The sequence below is a fragment of the Phaethon aethereus genome, assembly GCF_964289735.1.
Source record: "Phaethon aethereus genome assembly, chromosome: 8".
Taxonomy (NCBI): Eukaryota; Metazoa; Chordata; class Aves; order Phaethontiformes; family Phaethontidae; genus Phaethon; species Phaethon aethereus.
Genome location: NC_138584.1, coordinates 28,609,477 through 28,624,359, shown reverse-complemented (window position 1 = coordinate 28,624,359; position 14,883 = coordinate 28,609,477). Strand labels below are relative to the sequence as shown.

Here is a 14,883-nt window from a genome sequence, read left to right as displayed (position 1 = left end):
ACAGTCCTACAGGTATCATGTAGAAAAAGACCTTAATTTCTTGTCTTGGTTCCTGATCATTGGTTCTTCTCCTGATTGTTGTATTACTACTGTGTGTTTGAAAGAGCCTCAGTGCTTTCTGTCACATTCTGTCTAGGCTCAGGGTGCTAATACACTCTTACAGAGAAATATGCCATCTCTAGTCAGGGGGAGGTTATATCTACAAGATAGAGCTAACTTGCTTTGCATATATTCTGACTCAGTGGGATTGTTGCATAGAACTACTACCAAACTAACTGGCAGGCTAAGCCTACTTAACTGCAGGTATAGTTCTGCACTAATACAGTCAGATAGCTTCTGGACAGTTCTGGGTAGCTCCTAAGTTCATTAAGTTTGTGCAAACAGATTGTTAACCAACCCATATTCTGAAAGTGTTTTTCTGGGATTCCTAAGATGCTTGTATTCTGGTACAGCTGTTGGTTATGTAACCATTTCCTTTGAACATACCAATATAACAACTCTACAGAGATTTTGTGTGTGTGTGTGGTTTTGTGATATTGCTAATAAAAATTATTATTCAGGTTGAAGAAAAAGGAGAATGAGAAAGATGATGAAAAAGAAGTGAAAGATGATGATAGAGAAACAAGAGAGAAAAGGTGTTTCATCTGTGGGGATGTAGGTCATGTTAGAAGAGATTGTCCTGAATTCAAACAAACCCGACAGAGAAATAATAGCATGCCAGGTAAGTTAGTTAATGTGGTGTTAGGACAATTTGAAAGTTCTGAGATTCCTTCTTTCTAGGTTTCTATGCAGACCTGGTAATTATCTTAAATTTCTGCAACTGATGATTTCAGTCATTGCAAATACAGATTTTAGTGTAAGTGTTGCTATTCTTCAAGTAGAGTAATGCCTCCTGAAGTACAGTCTTTGCATGGGTGGTAAAATGTATTCAGCAGTAAGTATATTGTGCTTCAGGGTATTGCATTATTTGTCTTCCACTCACAGTGGGTGTGTTTAGGAGTAGTAATAATAATGATAACTGAATGCATTTCCTCTTCCAAATGTTTCTCAAATGTAAGCTAACCCTCCATCATCTGTGAGAGGTAAGTAAATGTATTTTCACCAAAAATCAGTGGTCTTAAAGTAACATTTCCAAAAGCATGCAGATACATTAGGAAGCTAGATTCAGCTTCCAAATTACTGTTAGTAATTAGAGACAAGTCAAATTGCAAACCCATTCAAATTAGGCCCTTAGGTGCCTGTGGTACTTGAAAAAGCAAAGCAATCATAAATGAACTTTAGAGAGAACCTTGCAGCTTTTCTGTATTCTGATGTCCCATACTACCCCCCCTTTTTTTTTTTCTTCCTTTACCCAAAACTTTCTGCTGTTGCCATTGCTACTGAAAACTCTAGCATGGAAACCTGAATAAAGTAGCACTCACAGCTGTTAGCAAAGTGAGCTTTGTTCATGCTAGAATTTGTATTAGTCAGAATTAGCTGCTATTAATGTTGGCTGTTGCCAGCATAGGGAAAACTTTCCACTTAAAGGCGAGGAGAGGTTAAAGTGATTTACCTACTGTGTGTCACATGAGAGTTAAGGTATTGCTGACTCCCAGTTCTATGTTCATTATTCTGTCATCTGTAACCTTGTGTTTCTTACTAACATTTTTGTTCCTTGATTAGGCGCCCAGTTGGTCCGAAGCATGGTAAATTCACAGCTAGTGGCTGTGAGTCAGCAGCAAGTGGAACGACCCTTGCGCACTAGACAGTCATCAGAATGTGTAAGTTCCAATTAGCTATAGCATTGAACTTAAGTAAGCTATAGCAAAGTAGTGATCCTGGGCCATGCTAGGAACAGGTCTGCTCAGTTTTTTCTCAACAGATTCTGGACTTCATAATGACATCATTGCTCTCAGCCAGTTAATGAAACTTTGATTTATAACATAGTATCTCTTGGAGAGCATTTATGGTCTTTCAGTGTGGAAACTACATAGTCAAATTTCATATGAGATAGTGAAGTTGGCCTTTCAGAATTGCAAGCTATCTTAGAAATTTAAGCTGGGATGCCTTTTGAAGTCTTGTGCTTAGTTATTCTGACAATGTTGTGGAGTTACTAAAGGAAGTAAAGCATAGCTCATCATTAACATGCTGGAGACTTAGATTTGTGACTATCATGATTCTCTGTGGTTTAAGGGAACTGTCTTAAGGGAGTGTCATGAACAAGCAGGGAACATGGATGAATCATACTTCAATTCAGATGTGATACACAGGGAAAAAGTCTGCCAGAGTACACTAGAAGCACAAACAGAACAATGGGGAAATTTTTGCTAGTTTTCTTTTAGAATTTGTTCAAGTCTCTACAGGGCTAGATAAAATACATTTTTGGAGTACAGAACACACCAGAAATTTCTTAATTTTAAGCTATTAGTCTGAGAAACATGTGCCTGCTAATGAAGCTGGCAAGTAAGCAAACACAGTAATCAGGGCTGCTGATCACTTAATGCTCTTTGTTCAGTTTACTACTTTAGGTACAGAGTATTTCCTAACTGATCAGCAAGCATTTATTGCAATATTTGCGCCAGAAATAGAGACTTTGTGACATCATTTTTACTATAATAATATGCTGTTAAGGAAGGACTGATACAGCCCTAATCTAAGTGGAGGGATGAACTGCCACCATGCTATGACATGACACAGGAGTATCTTTTTAGAAGCCTTGTATTTCTCTTGGGAAATTGAACCTGGATGTGTGGGTGCACACACAGTCAGGCACATGGTGCACACTGGACCTACTGCATGTGCACAGTCTTGTGTCATCTGGATGTCATGGACTCTGTGTGTGTGTTGCATCATTGTTGTTTGACCAGGATGTCTTGGTGAATATGTCCTGTCCAGGGATTGTTTGAGGAGAATGTGGAGGGGGAATTGTTAGTGGAGCAAGAAGGAGAGAAAAGGAAAAGCAGGACCGAGAGGCTGGAGCTTAACATTTCTCCTCTTCTGCTGCTGGCGTGTCCAGTGCATGCTTGTGGTGGTTTAGTGTTTGCAGGAAGGCTGTAGTCAGTGCATGTGCTCTAGTTTTATAATGCTTAAACTGTTAAACTAGTAATTGTCTTTCAAATCCTGGGTTTCACCCTCTCTTCCTGGTTGGATAGAAAGGCATAGGAGGCACTCATACAGGAACAGTTGGAAGAGCAGCTGGGAGCAATCCCAGCATCTGGGCTTCAGCTTTTGCCCAGGCAAAGACACACACCATGCTGCTATAAGGAATGCTCTGAAAGGTTGGCATGGGGAAGTCCTGCAGACCTCTGGTTATTGAAGAAAAGTGACTACCAATTTAAACAGGCAGGCGAGCAGTCATAGCTAGTGACAAGCTGCAGAGACTTTTAACTTAAGATGTTTGACAGCAGCTAAGTTACTTGGAGCTTAGCCGTCTGCTGTAGTCTATGGAGGGAGACAAGCAACTCCAGGGGGAGATTGAGATCTGAGATTCAGGTGATCATCTCTCGTTTAGGTATCTATCTGTCATTTGAATTTCTCTTTGGAGGTACCTATCTTATGCCATTGTCTCAGCGCTTAAAACCAGATTAGGTTAGTCCAGATAATGGTAATTAATTTTGGCAGATAAACTGGGGAACTCTTTTTTTCCCAGGCACTCCAGTTCTTGAAGTGCTTCTCTGCTTAGTTGCTGTATCAAACAGATTAAATAGGCTTGTGCCTGTTTCTGTTGCTGGTGAAAGGGAAATCTTTGTAAGAGCTCTGCAAAGGCTGTAATAATTGCTATTTTTGTTCCTTCAGCCATGGCCTAACATCAGGATATGGAGGTTGAAACTGGGTTTTTGGGTTTCAATTTCTTGTTTAACAGATTAAACAAAGACTAAAGAAATATTAGGAGCTTGCTTTGGAATTCCTTTAAAAAGTGCCTGTAGCAATAAGAACCACTCTATTTAGAAGTAACATAATTAGTAAATGAGATTCTGGGCTGTAAATAAGTAGGGTGGGGAAGACACTGATTAAAAATCAGAAACATGTCAGAGGAGTCTGATGAAGAGCTTGGGGCTAATGTTTACTCAAAATGATGTTTCTGATGGTGGGATGTGCCACATTAACAGGCCAAGTCATCTGGTGGTGAAAATCAGTGTCAGTCAAACTGCACTTATTTAAACCAGCAAGAACTTGGGCATAATATTTGGGGTGTTGCTGGGGAGTGCTTTGCCTTTCTTATGAATAGTCTAATACAGTGGGTGCTTTTTAAAGAAAAACACTATTAAATAGCTAGTGAACTAATCTGAAATACATCCTTTTTTTTCCCCTCCAGTCTGATTCGCATCAGTCATCTTACTCTCCACAACCTCAACAATTTACACAGAATTCCTCTCAGCCAGCCTCCATTAACCAGACTCAGCCACAACCAATATCCCAGTCTAAGCACGTTCCGCAACCACAGCAGGGTGCACAGCCACCCCATCAGGTCCAGCTGCCTTTGTTTAACTTTCCCCAATCTCCCCCAGGTCAGTATTCCACCTTGCATAACCTGGGACTACTTCAGATGCACCATCACCACCAAATTCAGCTTCCCAACACTTCTTGGCCTATTCATGGGCCCGTTATTCACTCTGCACCGGGTAACCCTCCTCATTCTACAAATGTTCCATTTTCTATGAGATCTGGCGGCAGCAGCACCACAAATAACCAGAGCAGTGTAAGCTTGAATGATCCCAGTATCATCTTTGCACAGCCTGCTGCCAGGCCTATGGGAATCCCCAGCACTTCTCATGAGGGACACTGGCACAGTCCTGTGACTCCAAACTCACTGGTGAACAATGGCACTGTGGGGAATTCAGGTAACTCTTCTCTGTTGTATCAAACCTCTCGCACTTTGTGTACAAATGTTAAGTGTTACAGAGACAGCTAACTAATAACTTGTTTTATATTAAAAATACGATGCTTAAGAAACTAAGTCATTACCTTCGCTGTCTTAACATCTTCATAGGGAAAAAATGAGGCAAGTTGGATCATTGTAACTTCTAGGCATTGGTACTCTCTGCCATTAATGGCTGTGCAACAGATGAGAAATCATGCATTCAACTGAGAAATGTTCTAATAATTGTTTTGAGTCTAAAGCACATTTCTGTAAATATGCTTACAAATACAGTTTCCCTTTATGTTGTTATGTAGTTTATTAGATGAATGCTGAGACTGCAACTATAAACTTAGAGACTGGCAGAATTATGGTTGTGCATGTTGAATATTGCCTCCTTGCATTTAGTGCAATATGACATACCTTATGCATTCTTTTTTCCTACAGTTTATCCAGCCACATTTAACTTCCTTAATCTCAATGTCGTTTCCGGAAAATACTTCATACAGATTTTCTCTGTGACAAGCAGGCAACAGCCTTTTGCCTAATACCAAAGCCAAGTATGTTTGAGGCTGAGAAAAACAATATACAGTAATTAAAGCCTATACAGTTTTCTGTGCAACGTAAAATGCCGCAGCCTCTAAATTTTACCTGTGCTTTTTTAAATCATGATAATGGTATTTTGATTTATTCTGAGTGTGTAACTCCTCCTTTGTTTAAAAAACTATATCCATTGTAGAATATACTGATGCAGTTGTTCATCATGAGATGGAAATTTTAAATCTCCTGCACAGCCTTTCTCTTACACTAGTAAGGTGATTGACAGCAACAGTAGATTTTCAGCTGAGCCAACAGTGTTGGATGAGGTATAGTTCACCAGCGAGTTTCAGATACTTGTTGAGATGCTGGAGGTGCATGTTTTTCTATTCAGAGCTTTGTGGGGAATGTATTTTAGAGGATACAGAAACTGCTGCCAGTGTGCTTTCTGGGCCTTCAAGGGTGCTTTGTCCCCACCTTTCCATTTCTGATCTTGAATATTCTGATTCTCTGTCCAGGCTTGTCTGTCCCCTCCTCCATGTCCACCCCAGCTCTGACTTTTTCTCAAGCAGCTCCTTCCAACCCAAGTCTTCTTACCCAGGTAGTTGCCTTCTTTCAGACAAGCTCCCCAAATCCTAGTTTCTGCTCCATTTTCTCTTAATGAGTCCTGTTTCTTATCATGTAATCAGTCAGTCCATGTCTTTAGTCTTTTTTCCTTTTGCTCTATCTCAGTTTGCTTGCTTCCACTCTCATCGTGCCTGCACAGAAGGTTTCCCAGTTTTCTTTGTGCTGTCAGTCACAGTATTTTTTTTCCCCGCTTCCCTCAACTTCCGTATTTCCAATCTCATCACACTCTCTTTCCTAGTTCCCAGTCCTGGTGTTTTTCCTCTTCCTATTTTAATCAGTTTTGTTTCCTTTTTGGCCTGCATGCCACTCAGGTAGAGTCACTGGGTAGGCACATAGTAGAGACGAGCTGTCTGCTCTCTATTTGAAGCCTGCTTTCTTACTTGCTTCGGACAACTGGGAAGCAGTAAGTTCATGGAAACTTTGTCTTGGCTCACATAACCTTGAGTTGGAAGGAGTGACTTGACTTTCTTTTCAGTAGACAATTGATCAGAAGTAGGATCATTAGAAGTTTCAGACAGATAGCTTTTTTTCATGCTTACTCCAGCACCATGCTTCGTGTTGTATTGTATAAAAGTTACTGTTCTTTTTAAAGATGTAGCTTGCTTTTATTTAATGAAAGTCTGTCTCCAAATTTTTTTAATGATGAGCCTGAAGGGGAACTGATATACTGAGAATGATAGTTGCTTAAATTTATTTAATTATTTCTAAATGTACATTGATCAAGTTTTCAAATTAGCAGGCATTGGGAGCTATGAACAAAAAGAGCAGAATTAGTAATACAGCATTTGGCATCAACTGTTGTGTGTTCTGCCTCCTTGGATGCTTGATTTCTCATCCTTAATGCTGCAGTAATACTAGATTTGTAAATGGAATAGCTTACCATTTGTGTACTTATTTCAGAAGTTTTTATTTTTCTCTCTAAAAATGAATTTTAAGTTGGTCCAGTGATCCGTGTATCAAGTTTCTTAAGCATACAGGTATTAGTGAAATTCCAGTTTACATCTTCTGAGAATTATTTCTTGCCGTAGGACAATAACTTTCATGTCACAGCTATGTCAGTGATAGTGAGTATCTGTGTGGGATCAGGTATTAGTAACACTCGTTCAGACCTTGTATTTTTTCATCATGAGAATGACATAGGAGTAATGAAATTGTAGGTCTTGATTTTAATAGTGATTCATCCTCTCTCTTCCTCCACAATAAATTCTATTATAGTGAATAATGAAGTAATTTAAGTGGTAATTTTTATTGATGTATATTTAAAAAAAAAAAAAAGAGTAGCACATCAGACTAATCGCACTGTCCCCTGAAAACTGTTATTTAAGATGTAAATTGTATTTGTGATTTACTGTTTAATTATTTCAACTTGCAATGTGCTTTTCCCTTTCAATTGAAAAATAGATCAGGGTTTCCAAGGACAGTTTGGTAAAATGAACCCTCCTTCTGTCCCTTGGGACCATGGGACCCCTACCCATTTTCCTCTCCTCCGAGGAGCGTGGCCTTACAATATGCCTCAGAACTACATGCAGCAGGGAAATGCCAGCTATCCACCGAACAAACCTTTCTACCCTCAAGGTACTAGAACTAGTATACGAATCAAAAGCTCATGCAACATGTCTCTTTACTGTCTCAAAGGCTTTAAAAGCCAAGGAATCACACTTCACTTGCTAGGCTCCCTGGAACCATAATGAAACCAAGAGTCAAATCAATGCTTCAGCTTCCTGTATGGATGGATGAAAAGTGGGAGGGAAGGGGTTAAATCACATTCTGAAATCTGAGCCAGTTTGTAGTCTGTTGCACTTCTAGCCTCCTTCTCCTTCACTGCTGCTCTCACCATAGAGCCAGCTCTGCTTCAGTAGAGGTTAAGATGATTTGCCCATGTCCTAATTAATTTTATTTGGCTTTTGTACCTTGCCTTGCGGAATGACTTACATAGTTAAAAACTTGCAAGACCCTAGAATAATGCAGGTTGGAAGGGCCATCTGGAGGTTAGCTAGTCCAACCCGTCTGCAGTCAAAGCAGCACTACTTCAAAGTTAGATCAGGGTCAGTTATTCAGGTTACTTTGAAGGACTGACTTTAAACTCTTTATGATGGTAATTAATGGTAAAGGTGTTCATCTGGCAGGATTGGGAAAGGCTGTAGGAAAAAGACCTTTGGCTCCACTAAGAGAAAAACTATGCCCAAATTTCACTTAGAGGCTTTGCAGTTACCATGTTGCTGAGTATAAAATGAGAGATACTGGCACCAAATCCTTTTTTCAAAATCTAATCTATTGGCTGTAGTGAGGTTTCCAAGTGAGACCCATATTTAAAAATCCTGAAATTTTTTTTGTTAAATAACTAAAGTAATGCAACAAAATGATGTATTAATGATTCTGAGGGGATTTTGGAGATAGGATTAAAGTAATACTGTATTGCCCCATTAAATGTGTTGTACAGATAGCATTTGTGTCAGTCTAGTAAATGGCTTTATTTCTAAGTAAGATTAATACACTGAATATAGCCAAGCACTGTTAAATATACTTAATTTGCTGAAGTAATTGTAATCCATTTTCTTTTAGCTGGTCCACTGATGCAGAGTAACCAGCGGTTCTCGCTTCTGTCTCAAGGACACCCACACTTGAATCTGAATTACATTCAACAGAAAAAGTGAAATTTAATGGGATTGTGGGTGGGTGGGGGGAGGAAAAAAATTCAGGTTCTGATTTAAAATCTTAATGCAACATGTTTAGATACAAGATTATTTAAGACTGTTTTTAAACTGTATCATTTGTACATAGATATGAACTATAGTTTTTACTAGTATCACAAAACTGAGTGATACAAATTTCATCTATTTTATTACCCTATTTTTAAGGGGAATTGTGTTTTTGTTTTATCTTGATAAACTGTAAAGAGAGAGAATTTTTAAAATTAAGTTCTTTATTTTCTATTAGCTGTATTCATACTTTGGTTGCTTCAGACTTTATATATATTGTTCTAAAAAAATAAAATTAGAAGGGGATTTCATGCGTTTAAAAATTTGTCACTTCTATTCTTTACAGAACTATGTAGTGCCAAAAAACTTTTTAAAAGAAAAATAAAACTGAAAAAAAGGACGTAAGACTTCTTCCTCTTCCCTGTTTGTATACATGCTTGCATTTAACTGTAATTAGGAAACCAGAGTAATAAAAACAGCTTTAGGTATCTTAAAGAAGAGATTAAAGATGAGCAGCTTTAACGAGGCATAAAATGAGCATACCTTTTTTTCTCCATGGTGATGCCACTGCATGTGTTCTTCACAGCCAATGTGTCTGTCTTGTAAAATACTCAATTTGAAGGAATAATATGCCTGCTTTTCTGTTCATAAACTTTGCAAAATATATGAAAATATAGACAAATCAGGCTGTACTATGACGTAATTTTAAAGAGGAGCTTCCATAAATTCGCTTGGCACGCTACTTTTTGTCTTGTCAACACTCATTGCGCACTATGTGGTACTATTAAAGGCATAAATGCAGCATTCAGGCAATAAACTTGACAGTCCCTGCTGCTGAAGCAAGACTATGAATAAAGGGATGGTACACAAGGGGTTTAACACAACTGCTTTCCTGTGATATGTAATTAAATGTACCAAGATAAGAACTGTAAGTAAGAGCTTAAATATTCTGAATTTGAAAAACAAGGACTTGCTGAATGCTAACTTCATTTGGACAAGGTAGAGCTGAGCATAATCATGCCATATTCTGTCCCCAGTCACAGGCAGGCCACAAACTATGCTCAAAGTAGTGGTTTACTGTCTTTAAATATACTGAGTATCTTCTTGCTTGAAGAGAATTAATTAAGTGGTGCTTTCTACTACTTGAAGCTTCTAAACTATCTGATGGTAGCATCAGAAACAGCATATCATTAGACTTAGGAATGAATCTTACAAAGGAACTGGTAACAGCTGGTTTTAAGTTAGCTCTTGCTTTTAATAAACGCACTGGACAATGACAGTCTTGGTTCCTTTCCTGTACTGGAGTTTTGAGATGGTTTAGGCTCGTAGCTCTTCAGTCTTTATAACTAAACTAACTCAAACATATTCTCACTTTGGCAACTGAATGCAGTGGCTCTTTGTCAGAACAACGCTCTCATTTGAGAATGAAGCCAGCTTCAACTAAAAGGCTAAACAAAGTATTATGAAAGAAACAGCAATAAGCATGTAAGCACAACACCCCCCCCCCTTTTTTTTATTGCTCGTTACTAGTTTTTACAGGCCTTGAGAAAAACAATTTAAAAACAGTCCTCACATTCTATCATCATGATGAGTAACTAACTACATAAAAAGTAGCCTTAGCTTTCTTTTAATTAAAAAACCCCAAACAAACAAGACTTGTACAAGAGGAGAAGAAATGGACTGCTAAAGCAGCCAGTACATATCCAGCTGTCCCATAAAGCTCATAGGACAGTATTAGACTGCAGTCCAAGGTCCTTAAACTGAGTGCTAGATTTAGTTTATTATTCATTCCCTCGCCGACTCTTCTTGTGGCTTTTCTTAGATCTGAAACAGGGGAAAAAAAAAAACAAAACACAAAACAAAAAAAGCCATGACACAGTACCAGTAATTGTTTTAAAAGACCAAGGTGATTTATAGCAGTAAGTGGTGTGTTCTTTGGTCAAATACAGATAGTGTGACTTGACTACAACACTGAGGGATGTACCATATGAAATATTTTATATCCAACCTTGTAAGAAGACCTTCAGTGCCCAAGATTAAATGACAAGTAAGAGCTCCTACAGCAGTACAGACACCCTTAAGAAACAGGCCAAGCCTTTACCTTTCAGGTGATTTGGAATGACTTCTGTGTCTGTGACTACGATGATGCCCTATGAGATAAAAGGTAGCAGTTACTTCCAAAGACCCTGAAATTCTTTTTTGTTTTGCTAATGCAATCTGCTTCTAGTCACCAAATGTCACTAGATAATGCCAGAACAACCCTAGTCTTAATTAAGTACTCAAATTAACCTCCTGACAAATAACTGAAAAACATACTTGAGGCAATTTTGCATCTATTAAAGGAGTTCTCCAGCTGTGCTTTCATGTAACTAGCAGTTTTATGAGCCAGATGAAGCACCTATGCTACCTTCTTGGTACTGTGACACAGATTTTTCTTGCAGTCGATGTTCTGCTGATAAAGACTTGCCAGAGTGAATCTGTAAATCACAAAAATACCTGGAGATTTAGATCTTGATCTGTGGCGCCTCTCCCTGGATCTGCTCCGGTGTCGTCTTGGGCTTTTGCTGCGATGCCTTTCCCGGCGTGGTGATGGACTGAGGGAAAGGAAGCTTTTAAGAGAGCCATAATAAAAATGCACACATTCTAAGATTAAATAATAGAATAAAAGACTACCTTCTTCTCTTTGGAGAGCGGCTTCGCCTGTAATTGGAGGAGAAAAGAAAGACTTGCTAAAAATCATTAGCAGAACCAACTTTTTCACTTCCTATATTGTCTAGCAACAGCACCAGGGCTTCCCTTGCACTCCCGTGTCCCCAGTTAGTTTGTGTCTTGCCTCCTGCACAAGAGGCAGTACACGATCTGGACTGGCCCATACAGTGAGCAGATGAGATTAGTGATGAGTTTTTCCTGGCTTATTACCAGTACGAACAATTAACAGGATTTCTTTGCAGCTTTGGGCTTACATGAAAACAAAGCACTTACTTAGTTCTCCTTAATATCATCTTCACTATATGGACAAATTTAGCTAAAGTTGGCCAGGGAAGTCCACTGAAGGACAAGACAACCAGGCAGACGGGCTGATTGTGGCTGTGCACTGTAACTCTGTACTTTAGAAAGGGACTAAAGGAATTTGGAGGTGTAAGAGATCCTGGCTGAACTGTCCTTTTCACTTCTATGCTTTGCTCCAGCCATCCGCAGTACAACAGATAAAAATACTGCTCAAGAGAGCCATGTCACCTTCTTGGAGACCTGCTTCGGCTCCGCCTGTATCGCACAGCTGGAGATCTGCGAGGTTTATCAAGGTCTCTGTAGCCTCTTCTGCGGTGGTCAGGAGAGGGTGCTCGCTCCAGCTGGAAACAATGGCGGAGAGGTTCTGTAAGTCTTGTTTCATAAAGGTTTTTACCTATCAGTAAGGATTTCTGAATAATTAATATAAATGACAAAAGCCACGCAATCAAGGTTCCCCATCCTCAGGTATTTCATACTCAGAAATGTGTGGTACAGCCAAAGTTTGCCAACTGGAAATTAAATTGGCCACCTCTTAACTGTTGATTCTTAAGAAGTACAGCAGAATCAACTACAATGGTCATCGTAACTTTCATCATCACCTTTAGTTCTCTCCCATATCTAAGTATATAAAATAATTTATCTGAAATAAGTTTAAATAGCACAGAACAGATCCAGATTTGTGAATTTCTGAAGACACAAAAGCTTGACAAACACAGAGCGCTTGAGAACTGCTTGAGGGTCTAACAAGTTCTCAAAAGCTGCTTATATGAAAACATGTTACAGGGGGAGGTAAAAGTTGCAAAGCAGCCTCCTGGTGCCTCTTCTCAAATATTTCTCATAGGCCATAAAGTGTTCTGTGGTGGCTCAGCACTGGCTTTAACCATCCCTTTTCAAAATAGTTCACCAACCTTTTCATCTTCCTCTTCCTCCTCCTCACTAGACTCTACATCATCCATATCTTCTTCCAAAGCACTAACACGAGGCTCAAGTTGCTCAGCTTCTTCTAGAACATACCGTTTCTAGGAGAAATTATAACTTTATCTTACATAACCCAAGTAACAACAAACACCTAAGGAGGCACCTCATGTGCCAGAAGGGCCTGTATCATAGGTTTATGCCACAAGCCAGTAGCTAATGCAGTTACTGAATCTGATGCAGTTAAGAATTCAAAAACCATCTACTTTTCCAAACCTGTAATCGAGGCAGAATGATATCACATACACGTTCCTCGTGGAGTAGTTCATCAATAAATTCATCCACATGCATCAGTTCAAATTCTGAGGGGGAGAAATAGCATTTAAGACATAAGATTAACACTAGTGGCCAGAGCAGAGATGAAACAGTTCAGACAATTTATGTCAAGTGGTCTGTACAAATAATTCTCAAAAATGAGAAAAGTCATCAGGTCTATCTTGCAAAAATCCTGCAAAGCTAGGATCACTAGATTCACAGTGCTTGAACAAGCATTCAACTACTGTTTCTTTGGTAATTTGTGGAACAGCATTTCAGTGCCCAACAGAAAACACAAGCACTTGGGGAAGGCAAAATAAGCAAGGCATTTGTACAAGTTAGCGAGACCAACAACAGACTATATAAAAGATGAATAACTAAAAGTAAGGTTTAAAAAAGATGGTTATGCCACAATTTTTTAAGCTTATATTACTAAGCAGAATATTTACTTTTATCCAGCACAGTATGTTTTTTTAACAAAAGGTCATCTATGAGGTGCTAAGAAACCACAACTAAATAAGAGTGCTTACCCCCATTTCTGTTCTGACTTTTTATTTTTCGATAGTCATTGTACAGTGGTTCAAGATACTTGTAGCAGTCAATGGCAGTGCCTGTCAATCTCATGTACAACGCACCAAGCATTCGGACATACCTGAAAAGAAAACGGTTTCACGTATCTTGAGTTAATAGAAGGCTAGATAAGAGGTTTTCCTGTAAGTTTCTGCAGAAAATCAGTATGCTAAAATAAAGAGAATAGGCGATCATTTAGACTTTCCCCTTCAAATACTCAAGTATACATTATATAATCTCTGTACGGTTGTGCATGCATGCAGTAACTGTATTATCACTCAGAGACCAAAGAAATACTAAAGTAGATTAATATGGCTCCCTGAATGCACCCCGTTCTAAATACTTCAGGTGGAGGTGCATTATCACAGAGAGCAAATGCCACAAAGCCAAGCAGTTGCAACAGCCCAAGCGACAAGGAGAGCAGTTTTTTGAAAGCAAGATAAAAGACGTGCTTTCTAGCAAGAAGTTTATCGGGGCCCTGAAAAGCTAAAAACCTGAAGCTAAACCCTGCACTGAGTCGTCCCTGGTTGTTTTGAACATCCACGTTTCATTCAGTACAACAACCAAAAGAGAAGAAAAACGAGCAAATGCACCACTAACTTACTTGAAGTCCTCGTTTTTAATGAACTCCACGATGATGTCCTTTTCGGGCTGGATCTGCAGCATCTTCAGCGTCAAGCACAAGAAGGGCGTAGGCTTAATGTTGCCGCCATAGACGCCCCCCACGTACTTCAGTTCCATGGCCTTGTCCACCACCAGCTCGGCTAGGAGAGGGATGGGCCGTCAGCGCGGGCTCCCCGCCGAGCCCCTCCCGCCCCAGCCCGCCCGCCATACCTGTCAGGCCGAAGCACTCCTCCTTCCAGTACTTGGACTCGTAGATGCGGGTGCGGATGATCTTCTCCACCAGGTACTGTGGGTTGGTGCCGTGGATGCTGTGCGCGTCCTTCACCGTCCGGTTCGCCATGGCCGCCGCTAGATACTTCCCCTCAACTCCGCAGCGGGCCGCACCGCTCCCCTTCCGTGAGGGGCTTCGGCAACTTCCGCTTCCGGGGCACCGCCGCCGGCCGCCATCTTATCTTCGGGCCCTAACACCCCTTTCCGTTGCGGCTTCGTGGTGCCAGGCGCAAACATGGTCGCGTTTCCTGCGCGACCTCTTCCCGCTTTCTCCGCCGTGTGCGCGAGCGTGGCCGAGGGGGTGGGACTCCAGACGGGCTTTGGCGCGAATTTCTATCCTAGTGCTGGTAGGAGCTCGCGCTGCTACCGCGCACGGGAGTTGCTGAGGCGCCGCGGTGAGTGGGCCTCGGCCCTACGGGCCGTCAGGGGGGCGGGCGGGGTAGCGGCTTCAGGAGGGTGGTGGAGCGCCTCGGTGTCTCT

The 14,883-nt window shown here is 40.4% G+C and overlaps 2 protein-coding genes across 2 annotated transcripts in view; one reads left to right on the top strand and one right to left on the bottom strand.

Moving 5' to 3' along the window:
• The window catches only part of TUT4 (terminal uridylyl transferase 4), a gene marked incomplete at both ends in the record, with an annotated part of 40,410 nt that extends 31,755 nt beyond the window's left edge, over positions 1–8,655 (top strand). The window contains 5 exons of the mRNA XM_082003123.1: positions 561–721; positions 1,663–1,760; positions 4,295–4,820; positions 7,403–7,576; positions 8,564–8,655. Of these exons, the coding sequence (XP_081859249.1) occupies positions 561–721; positions 1,663–1,760; positions 4,295–4,820; positions 7,403–7,576; positions 8,564–8,655 (1,051 nt within the window). The remainder of the gene's footprint in view (positions 1–560; positions 722–1,662; positions 1,761–4,294; positions 4,821–7,402; positions 7,577–8,563) is intronic.
• Positions 8,656–10,035: 1,380 nt separating this feature from the next.
• Positions 10,036–14,473, bottom strand: PRPF38A (pre-mRNA processing factor 38A; the record flags this gene model as incomplete). The annotated part of the gene is made up of 10 exons (XM_082003124.1): positions 10,036–10,524; positions 10,802–10,850; positions 11,197–11,294; positions 11,374–11,400; positions 11,938–12,050; positions 12,618–12,728; positions 12,901–12,986; positions 13,470–13,591; positions 14,114–14,273; positions 14,344–14,473. The coding sequence occupies 10 exons, from the start codon at positions 14,471–14,473 to the stop codon at positions 10,482–10,484; spliced, it is 939 nt and encodes a 312-aa protein (XP_081859250.1). The 3' UTR covers positions 10,036–10,481.
• Positions 14,474–14,883: the final 410 nt, after the last annotated feature.